Genomic DNA, 11,373 nt, shown 5'->3' on the forward strand with positions numbered 1-11,373 from the left:
TGCAATATCTCAGGTTGCTTATGGCATATTGGTATTGGCACTTATTAAAACCTCCATGAAAACAGTATGCCTTTTATTTCTTAAATATAGATATTTCTTTGCATAAATTTTAGGGGAAAGGTGGCTAGACTTGTACATTTCTGATCTAATAAAATACAGTATATACGTAAGCTTTACCAAGTTGTGCCTCTAAATTTATTTTATCATTTTAAGTTTCTGGATGGCATAGTTAAATTCTAAGTACATAAGTAACCCTATATCACTACTATTGACGTTCATTGCTGATAATTCTCTAGCAGCAGGTAATATAAATGGCTTTTTATGGTGACATAAACATAATATGACAGATTTCAGGAATCAAACTGTCATTTGTTGTGCAGAAAAAAGCATACTATTATTAACAGAATAGTTTTAGCCAGGCTAACAGACAATGAAATCTAAGATACTTCATAAAATTTCCTATGGCAGAATTAGGACTGTAATACCACAAGAAGATCACTTTAGTTAACATGAACTATACAAAAATATTCTCTTATTTCTTATCCCTCGGAACAAAAAGACTTATTTGTTCTCCCTTAAATATGTTTTGGCTTACTTTCTTAAATCCAACTAGATAAGAATAATTCCTCTATCTAAAGGCACATCCAGAATGTACAGATGCAAATATACGTTTTGGAGGATGTTTTTCCACAAAAGAAAATAGATATTTTGTATTAACATATACCATTATTATTTGCACAGAACAATTTACAATATCAACAACTATGTTAAAAAATAACAACAACACTTTAATTCCACTGGACTTATGCTTTCAGCTGCTCTCTTGGCAAACACAGACATAGAGCAAATGCGAGAACAAAATCAGGATTTGTTTCATACGTGGCCCCTGTGTAAGGACTAGCACGGCTGTCCTTCACACGGCCTGCTCCCGCTAAGTCCCACTAAAGAATCTAGAATTTCAAGATTGCACGAACAAATGCATACCCAAATTAGCATAAATATCTTACATCTGGCTTGTCTGTTCTTACTCAGCCACTAAGTAATAAAGACTTTAACTATACACATATATAAATAAGCTTTGCACAGTTGAAGCAACCAAGAATACCCAATGACTTTCCTTCAATTTCATTTTATATCTCATTAGTTAAGTGGATAGTTCCTGTGCTGCAGCTGCTCCCATCTCCCTTAGCAACATTTGTACAGGCATATACTTTTATTTTTATATCACTAATTTCTCTACAAGGGGGGAGAAATATACAGATTAAAGGGGACACTGTCAATACACAAAGTGCTGACACATCCATTAGGTAAATAAGCTGGAAAATTTATTTTCTTTAATTATCTCCAGAAGCTTTAGCTACTACTTGCTTTAGTCAGAAGTTTATTATATTGACAGGATCCCTTCAAAAGGAAAATTCCAGTGCAGTATAGAAATTATTATAATCAGTACATCAAAATCACTATGGGCTAATGTCAGACAGATGCAAACATATAGACAGGCTTGCACACATACATTGTATATGATGGCCTTGGGAGGGAATGGGATCTTCCTTGCACATCACAGAACAGCAGCAGTTTGCATCTTGGGAGCCTGGCTTGCCTGCTCTGCAGCATCAGCAACCACAGAAAAGCGTCAGTCTCTGCTTCCCACACACCAAGATGTGTAAGGAATTTTGAAATAGCTGTGTTTCACTGTAGGCTTGTAAGAAGCTTTGCCTGAGCACTGCTGGCTTGCTCCCACAGCAATGGCATTTTTTGCAGCTGAGGATTTGAGAGTACTGCTGAGCAAGACAGGTTAAGAATATCTTCTGAAAGTATAACAACTGAAGAAGCCATGCTTCAGGAAAAGCATCAGCTTCTCTGTTTCAAACAGTTGTGGGATTAAAAACAACAGGACATACATTCACTTACTCAATTTTTTGGTTACTTTGAAATAAAACCTTTGTTTTGACCTATCAAAGGATTACTCTGTTGGATTTCTTTCAAAAGCCTAGAAAGCCTTAGGTTTCTTATATTTCAAACAAGAACGTAGAGTTCTTTTGTCATTTTTGGCATAAAAATGGGCCCCAGTTGAGCAGTACAATTAAAAGAGAAGATCCAACTGACATAGACAGCTCTTCTGTTCACCGAAGAGATACATTATCAATACTTCTATCAATTACCAACAGCTCCAGGAACTGCCCTGAGAACTCCTATCCATTCCATTCAACCAAATATTTACTTATCATCTACTTGTATTAGTCTAATATAAGATTTGAGTCTTTCTTTAATGGCATCTTGTAAACAATGATGACTTTTGGAAAGAAGTGGCTATAATTTACGATCAATTCTAGATGGATTATGATTTATTGAAAAACAGTATCCCATTGGCACCTACCCTATAGCTTCTCCTCATCCTCTGTGTCCCATCTATTTTTAAGGGCCATCAATCACTAGAACAGTCCTTAGGACAACAGCAGTTGCAGTTAGAGGATGTATGTGCTGAAACCTCCAGTCAAGAGGTAGGTGTTTTACCCGTTGCATGCCTCTTAGACTTTCAGATTGCTACTCCTAATTCTGAGTAACCAGTAGAGGCCACTGGTGCAACAGCACATCTCTTCACTCGCTGCTGCCAGCACTGTAGGACCCTCTCCCAGTTGAAGAAGAGAAGAAAGATCAGGCTGAAAACCTCAGACCTGCTCCATGGTGGAATATCAACCCATTGCAGGGCTCTCTATCAAGAAGCACTTCTCCTTGTGCCCTTTAACATTTAGGCATGCTACTCTCTTACAACAACAGAAGGTTAAAAAACATGAATCTATTGCTGTGGAAAAGAACAGGAGAGAGACAGAAATAGCTTAACTATTTTTTTTTCTTTTCCTTCTTTCTTTTTTTTTAAAAAAAATGAAATTCCAGCTATTATAAAAAGTAAGGTGCTTTTCACTGTCAACCAACATAGTTCTCAAGGGATATAAAGTTTTTTATAGTTATACTTTTTTATATTTTATACTTTTTTATACTTTATACTTTTTTTATACTTAACAACAGAGATTGATACCTATGATAAGTACCAGCAAGACTGTAACTCTCTATGACAAAGTCCAAGACAGTTCTTACTTTAGGTAAGTTATTTTCAGAAATACATTATTGCAAAATAACCTCATATTGTGGAATCCTTCATGGAACCTGAGCCTACTACTTGTTGAGAAAAAGTGGTAAAATATCTAGGTGCCTTTGATGGGTACCATGACTTTTATGTTGAAAGAAGAACAGTTTCCTTTTTCACTAGCTTTAAAATAATTGTTCACCCAGCACTGCTGCAAGATTTGGTTTGTTACCTAAATTAGCATTTGGACATCCTACCCACGTGAATGAATTTGTGGATGTAGGGTTGGCTCACAAAAAACTGCTGTGCTAAAGTGTGGTTAAGGCTTAGTGAAGCACCGAAATACTGTTTTGATGAGAGCTTTTTCCAAAACCTGGGCCTCTGGTTTTTTAACCTCTCCTTCCATCTGAAAAGAAGGCTGGGATTAGGTGCATTAATTTTTCTGAGGAGAAGCAGTGTGTAACAACAAATCTCAGAAACACCAGCTTTGGAACACTTGATGACTGCTGTATGCAAGTACCAAATTATGTAGTCAGGGATGAAATCGTGGCCCTTCTGAAATCAAAAGCACAATACACTCTAAATCACATACAAATGTCACTGTCAATACTGTGACAAACGTATTATTTCCCAGATACTTTTGCAGAAAACAATGGAAGTCATCTTGGGAGTATTATTTTATACACACAGCATCTCTGAAAGGAAAGGAATTCATATAAGTAGAAATCTTGAATACAATTTAGAGGAACTAAAAGCCTTTGAAGTATCTTCAGTGTTTGAATCCATGACTACAGATTAGTACAGGTAAGCAATTATTTCTTTTTATATAAATATATGGTCCTCTACTTTTTGCAAAGTATCAGATCTGTACAATTACCATTTGTTTTGAAAATAGTTTCCAGGCCTGTCTGCAATTTCTCTCCCATAAGAGTTACTTCTGTAGAAAAAAAGAGAGCTATTAGATTGTGACCAAAATATATAACAGAGATAAGGAGAAGGTACAAAAGGCACTTGTGTTCACAATGCAGTGTCAAATATTCAGAAATTCTTGCAGGCAGTTCTAAAATTCTTCATTTTGTGATTGCCAGTGATTTTGGATGACAGTTCAAAAAATGCATCCAAATTTTTGCTTGCCAAGGAGTACTTCTCTTGTTTGTTTTTTTTTAATTTAAATATTAATCTCCATGCTATCAGTTCTGAAATGATGAAGATAGGTTAGCAGCTTGTCCAAAATATCAGCCAGGCCTTGTAGTAAACACTTTCAAAAGGCACAATGTTGGCAGAAAAGTTTTGAAATTTCAGTCTGCAAGTAAAATGTCAAAGGTTTAAAAGACTTTTATATTTCCATAGATTAACATTCACTTGTCCTCTCACGTGCAAGAAATTGATCACTTTCATTTGCATTTTCAGGTTCATCCACTTCTTCAACAGGGTTCTTTTCTTGCAACCCACTATTTTCTGAAGAAGAATCATCATCTTCATCACTATGATGACCTTCAAGACTGTGCCTGATGCCATAAGCAAAGTAAATGAGGAAGCCTTCCAAAAGGAAAAAAGAAAAGTTAATAAGGTTTTTGAGCAAGTATTTAATAAAAAACTAGTTAGTTATTACTCTCTAGCTGAACATATTTTCCAAAACAGGTTTCTTCTTTAGGTGTCTGAAGTAGAGCTCGTGCTTCAAGTCTTCCCTGTTTCTATGGAAAGTGCAGGCACTAAATCACAGTGCATCATTTTTGTGTAATTAAATGCTCTAGTAGGGCATGGAAACTACTATGTCTAGTTTTTATCTAGATGGAATTAATACAATTTTCCATATCTTAAAGGAGAATGACTGATGTACTCGGAAGAAAACCATTACAAACAGGCTTATTGGAATTAGGCCTATGACTTTTATTCTTTCTATTAACTCAAAACTGTATTTACAATTTTGACTGCATATAAATACCTGTCGTGGCTTAACCCGGCCAGCAGCCAGCTGCTTGCTCACTCTCCCCTGCCTCAAGGAGAATAGGGGAGGGAATTGGAGGAGTAGAGGCAAGGAGACTCATGAGTTGAGATAAAAACAACTTAATAAGTGAAATAAAATAAAAATTAAACAATAATAATACTAATAGCAGTATACAAATGAGTGATGCACAGTGCAACTGCTCACCAGCCTCCAACCAATGCCCAGCCTGACTAGCGATCCCAGAGGAGAGAGAATCCTGAAACCGCAATGCCAGAAGAGAAAGAGCAAGCTTTCTGGCCAAACCTCATTTATATACTGAACATGACATCATATGATGTGGAATATCCCATTGGCCAGTTTGGGTCTGTTGCTCCTGCTATCCTCCTACCCAGCTTGCGTGAGTCCTTCTTGCGCACTTGCACGCTAGCAAAACATGGGAAGTTAAAAAGCCCTTGATTTCTTAGCAACACCTAAAAACATCAGTATATTATCAACATTCTTCTAATACCAAATCCCATACTAAATCTAAACCACAGCACTATTCTAGCTACTAAGAAGAAAATCAGCTCTAACCCAGCTGAAACGTGGACAATAGTCCTTCTGAGGCATGCTCTTGTTTTGATCAGAAATATCAGCTAACTTATTAAAACACAGACTTTTGTTCAAATATTTAAAGGAAGATAATAAAATGTTCTAAGATGGGATTTATCAGTCCTAACATGAGAAGTGATTGAAATAAACAGAAGTACCTACCAAGTGCCATCCAGAAGCTAAATCTGATCCAAGTGTCTCCACTTAGTTGTACCATCAAGTAAATATTTACCAGGATACTGAATGATGGCAGAAATGGCAATAATGGAACCTAAAAGGAAATATTTAATATGTCTGTAGCATTAAATGCCATTTCCTGTATGTCACACTTCAGTTTTAAAAACCAGAGGTTACACGTCTACTCACTAAAAAGAATAGGAAATTTTTCTTCTTGAAATACAGTGATTTTTCTTTTGTCACTGGGTTTAATCAATGGTTTATACATATCTTAAATTTTTAAAATAAATTCTTTTAAAAAATATATTCTCTAAGGCCATGAAGAAAAACTTTCCAATTTATGCTGAACATATACTAATGGATTCCTGAATCTACAGCTGAAAAATATTATTTGTATATTTTCATATATTCCTTCTTTTTGAAGGAGTTCCACCAGATTCCTTGACTTTCATCTTCATACTTCATTATTTCCATTAAATACTCCATTAAATAACTGATCCTAGAACATAAGTGAAAGCTCAAAATGAAAGGCATATTCTCTGGGAGGTACAAACTGTATTGTGGTCCAAACCATTGCACACAACACAGACAAGTGACTGCCCACTGATCAGTTTCTAAATTATTTTCCAGTTTCTAAGCACTTAAATTGAGGTCTAAAATTACTAGAGTCTCAGCAATGTGGTCTTTAAGGAGGTGTCTAAAAAAAATACCTAGAATTTAAAAATACCTGTGCTGTCAGATCCACTAGTTGTAACAGCAGCTGTTCACACCAATATAAGGGGTGCAGCCATTTTCTGCAGCCATGCTCCTATGCATGACACACATATCGATCTGTGGGCAATGAAACCCCTTTCTCTAGTTCTAAGAAGATCTGGACTGGACTGCACATGCCAATGATTCAGCCGTTGAACACTCCCCTTACCTTCACCAAAACACCTGCAATAGTGGCAGTGTGGTAATGACCATCTCTCCCTCTGCCCCTCTCCCGCTCACTGGAATCCATCCAAACCTCTCATTAGAGAATAACCTAGAAAATATGTTACTCACCATAAAGGCCACTTTCTGCTGGTTCTGAGACTGCCTTTGGATGAGGAGAATGGTAACTATGAAGGATGCCACCAACACAGCAAGAAGGCCAATACTCCAGGGCTCCAAGTTAGCAATGAAATGAATCCCATAAGTAGTGAGGACACTCAAGCCACAAACCAAGCAAGCTGTGTGAAAAAATAAAATGATGGAAATAGGAAAGAGATTGCTTAATCTCTGCATTGAAGAGGAAGTGACTTTTAAGAAGAATGATAGCAGATCTTCAATATGAAATGTTATAATGAAAATGTTTAATTAAAGGAAAATAAACTAGACTACAGATTAAATCAATCAAGAAGTATAAAAGCATTCTCCAGAATGACACATTAAAGATGACTGAAAGAAGGTATGTTATCACTGTATTTTTAATTTTATCTTTAATAAAATTCCATTATTTATGTTTATGCATTATATGAGTTTGGATAGCTGAATACTTACCTAACAGACCCACTAAAAAGTTAACGGTAGTTGCGGTCTGCTCTGTAGGTAAACTGGATGGATTAATCAGGGCCTGAAGACTGAAGTGATGCTCTTGTATCATATTTATCTGTGATTCACTTACTGTAGATTCCCTTTCTGAAGCAGCCAAAGCTGCTTTTTCTGGAGAATATTTTGGTTGCTCATATGTTAAATTGGGCTGGTACCTATGCATAAAACAAACAGAATAATAAAAAAAATAAGCTTACTTTGGGATTTGAAGCAACATGGCTCTAGGAATCTATTAAAATACTAAGTTCTTTGCGGTAGAGATTTTAGAATTTTCCAATTTACAACTGCTCTGCAACAGCATATATTGTTAGTCACTACCACATATAAACGAACTATGGCAACTCACTTTTTGCTGGGTTTGTTTGGGGATTTTTTGGCAGTTTTTTAAGCTATGCAAATGCACAAATGGATCAGATAAATGACCAGTCTTGTACAAAAAGAGAGAACAGAATCTAGTGGCCATTAGCAAGGAAAGGTTAGGGAAGCTTCTTTCAGCAGTGGCAAGTTCATTCTGACTTGCTTCCCATACTGTAAAAGGCATGCTAAGTGGCATAAACTGAAATTTTATGTCTGCTTTGTTAGAATTTAAGTGTATTTTTTTAAATATATATGTCAAATATGTTACTGTGGGATAAAATAATCTTCTTTAAAGCATAAATTTGCAATTTGAGCTGAATTTTAGCTGTTACACTTTTCAAAGTTACCAATTTAGCCTTAAGTAATAAAGACTTTTTAAGTTGAAAAGAGCAATACATAATAAAGTGAGCTGTAGCTACCAATATATCAACATTATTCCATAGCTTTACAAACAGAATAGGTACCAGAGTTTTACTGACAGGTATTTATAATCTCACTCATTGAGAGATAATATTTGCACTCTCCCCTAGGGCTACCACACCTTGAAACACTTGTCTGGTCTTAACATTTCTGATTAGGGTAAGACAAAGCAATTATTTGAACTTGTTCATCCTGTGAACTACCTAGAACATCTACACATTTCGCATATAGCCCCCACAATGTATTAGGCCTGATGTACAGCATAGATTGTATTCATATCAAAGTATCACTCACTGAATTTTGTACACAAACTTCCATCTAGTACCTTTTGGACTAAGGCTTGGACCAAAACATCTTTCAGAAAATAAAAGGTATCTAGTTTTCACATGAAGCTTTGACTCACTGACTGCTGTACTGATATGACAATATATCATTGTTTTCTCTGTCGGGTCACTGCTTCTTAATAATCATATATATGTGTACAGCTAATTTTTAAACATTTAGCTATCTTAGCAAAAATCACCCTGTAAATGTTACTTCTCTTTATATACTGACCAATGCAAAATAAAACACAGTAGAATACATGGGATGTTTTTGACTCACCTAAGAATAAGGACACAGGCTGCCACAAGTGAATAAGCAAGAAGTGTACCAATAGACATCATGTCCACTAAAGCCTTTAGGTCAAACAGAAATGCCATTATAGCTAAAAAAGAAGAGAAAAGAAAATGCAAAATTCATATGAGGCTGACAGAATCATAGAACCATAGAATCATTTAGGTTGGAAAAGACCTTTAAGATCATTGAGTCCAACCATAAGTGCTAAGATTAATATTAAGACATATTAAGAGCTAAGATTTTAAAATCTGTCTACAGTGTAATTTTACATTCATTTGCTGGCAGAAATACGAGTCAAATCATGGTAATCCCCAAAACCACATTTTCCAAGTCATCACAAACATTGACAGACCTATTTCTCTACAGTTGGGGATCTCATTCATATAGATATACACTGATGAGCTGTGTAGTCATGCTACGTAATCAAGCGATTCATACTGGACTTATTTGGACATAAGTATTTGTGCACACAGCTGTTGAAATTGGGCCATACTAAAAACACAGTTTTACAGAATAAGGTTCAGATCCTGCAACAGAACCTCACCAAAGCTGAGAGGACGGCTCCCACTGCAAAAATGGAGATTCAACCCATTAAGTCACCTGTACGTAAAATTTATGCTGAGCTGAAAAGAGCTCTATGTAAAGAGGACTTTCAAGAGTTGTCTCAAATAAAATAGTTTAGTCGGTGTTTTAAATTTATTTTCTTACTAAAAAAAAAAGTTAAGTTCAATCTCACAAGAATTAATATTCTTAAGGTCACTGAAATCAGAGGCAGAAACTTCCACGATACTGAGAGTCATTATGGCAGCCTTTGTATTTATAAAAGCTAATGCCACATTCTTTAGGAGATTCTGGAATGTCTTATTTTGTCCATGCTGTTTGCACACAGACGCATATAGCTCATAAAGAAATAAGCTCAAGCCATCACTACATGAAAATCCAATGCTAATTGATTTGAAATATATGTTGTCAGAGCCCCTTATAATATTTGTGTTTTATTAACATTATTGAGATGCAGAAATAATCTAAAAATAATCTTTTTGAATCACCAGTAATCTCAACATCAAAAGAACATATTAAACAGTGTATGTATATGCACACACAAATTTTTATATATTCAGAAAGAGTTCTATTTATATTACATGTTTGTTAATATATTTGTAGACAGATGTATAAGTGCTCAAACACACATTCCCCTGGTATTTGATCCTGAAAGAGGAAGCAAAATGTAATTTTCTGAAAACAAGACTGCTGTGTTACAGAAGTTTTATTTCTTTAGGAGTCTCCTTTTCCAATGAAGGAAGGAAGACCATCTCATTTTCTTTAATGATGGTGGATGTGCCTAAACCAAATAAATCATTTACAGGGTAGATTTCTGAATACCTCACTGCTTTGCATGCTCAAAAGAGAATAGCTAAGCAAAGCTGAGGAAGAATATAACCTACTATAACCTCATGTACAGTAGCTATATTTAATTTTTAATCCTAGCTTTGAAAGGCTACTTTGTAGCTCAGAATATTGTTACATTAGAACAAACTGAAAAATTCCTATAAGTTTCTGACTAAAACAAAAAAAAAAGAAATAGTATCACTTTCCCACCTCCCTTAATTCGACTCCAATTGTAAGAACCAACAGTGGATCAATTTATGGTGAAGAAGCCTTGGACTGACACCAAAACAGCTTGCTATGTGCAGTTTCACAATCACAGTTACCACATGTGAAAAGGTAAGTCACGGTAATAACATGTGACAATTGCCTCAGCTGTAGTCTTGACCAGGTAACTTTAATTCAGAGGCCAAACATTTAATCTCCTTACCATTTCTTAAATCTACAAAACTATCCATGCTACGAATGAATGGAAAAGTCAGATAACATAAGTTGTTGCATGTATCCACAATCATTCTGGCAAAACTATTTATGACCACAAGTTACCAAATATGCATCTTCTTTAAAAATAGAAGAAGAAATCACTCCTTCTCCAGCAGCAGATAAAGCTGTCTTCAGGTGAAGTGTTGACACAACAAATTCCCAAACTGTCCAAAAGCTGTGACCACTGCTGCTTAGCTATAGTCAGGGCTGTATAACTATATCAAGCAGTTTACCACCTGGGTAATACGGTTTTCTTTCTCCTCTTCATTACTGTGATTTCAGATAAAGATGTTCATTTCATCCCTCATAACTGCACTGACAAATTATTATAGGGGAATATGTCAATATTATAAATTAAAATAATATAAAGTCAAAACAATAAAAATAATTCTAAGCGATTTGTTTGTACTCTGACCAAAGAAAAGGGAACTGACAATAATGCTTCATGTGGGAACTATCTGGACAATGACTGTGCCTTCCCACGTTATTGCCAAGTACATGGCGTGAGCAGTTCCAGCCTTGTGGCATCTGAGGATGACCCTGACTATAAATAATAGTATTTTGGTATCAGTTCTGAACCTCTTATTTGATATCAATTTTAGCCAGGGTTGCTTATATGTTATAAGCCATGTATTTAATATTTGAATACTTTTAAGACTCATTTATTTGCCTTTGAGTTAAATGCTAAATGGAAGCTTTATTTCCATTTTTCCTGCATAATGAGACATCCTGC

At 35.5% G+C, this 11,373-nt stretch overlaps 1 protein-coding gene across 3 annotated transcripts in view; it reads right to left on the minus strand.

Annotated features, from left to right (window-relative positions):
* Positions 1–4,053: 4,053 nt before the first annotated feature.
* The window catches only part of SLC7A2 (solute carrier family 7 member 2), a 24,161-nt gene continuing 16,841 nt past the window's right edge, over positions 4,054–11,373 (minus strand). For 2 of the 3 annotated variants that reach the window (XM_010177653.1, XM_029087388.1), the window contains exons 8-12: positions 8,757–8,859; positions 7,326–7,531; positions 6,849–7,015; positions 5,787–5,895; positions 4,054–4,624 (exon numbers count right to left, since the gene is read on the minus strand). In XM_010177653.1, coding sequence (XP_010175955.1) covers positions 4,437–4,624; positions 5,787–5,895; positions 6,849–7,015; positions 7,326–7,531; positions 8,757–8,859 — 773 coding nt within the window. In that variant the 3' untranslated portion in view covers positions 4,054–4,436. The remainder of the gene's footprint in view (positions 4,625–5,786; positions 5,896–6,848; positions 7,016–7,325; positions 7,532–8,756; positions 8,860–11,373) is intronic. The other variant, XM_010177654.1, reaches the window with a different exon arrangement.

This window comes from Antrostomus carolinensis, unplaced genomic scaffold (assembly GCF_000700745.2).
Source record: "Antrostomus carolinensis isolate BGI_N321 unplaced genomic scaffold, ASM70074v2 scaffold2401, whole genome shotgun sequence".
NCBI lineage: Eukaryota > Metazoa > Chordata > Aves > Caprimulgiformes > Caprimulgidae > Antrostomus > Antrostomus carolinensis.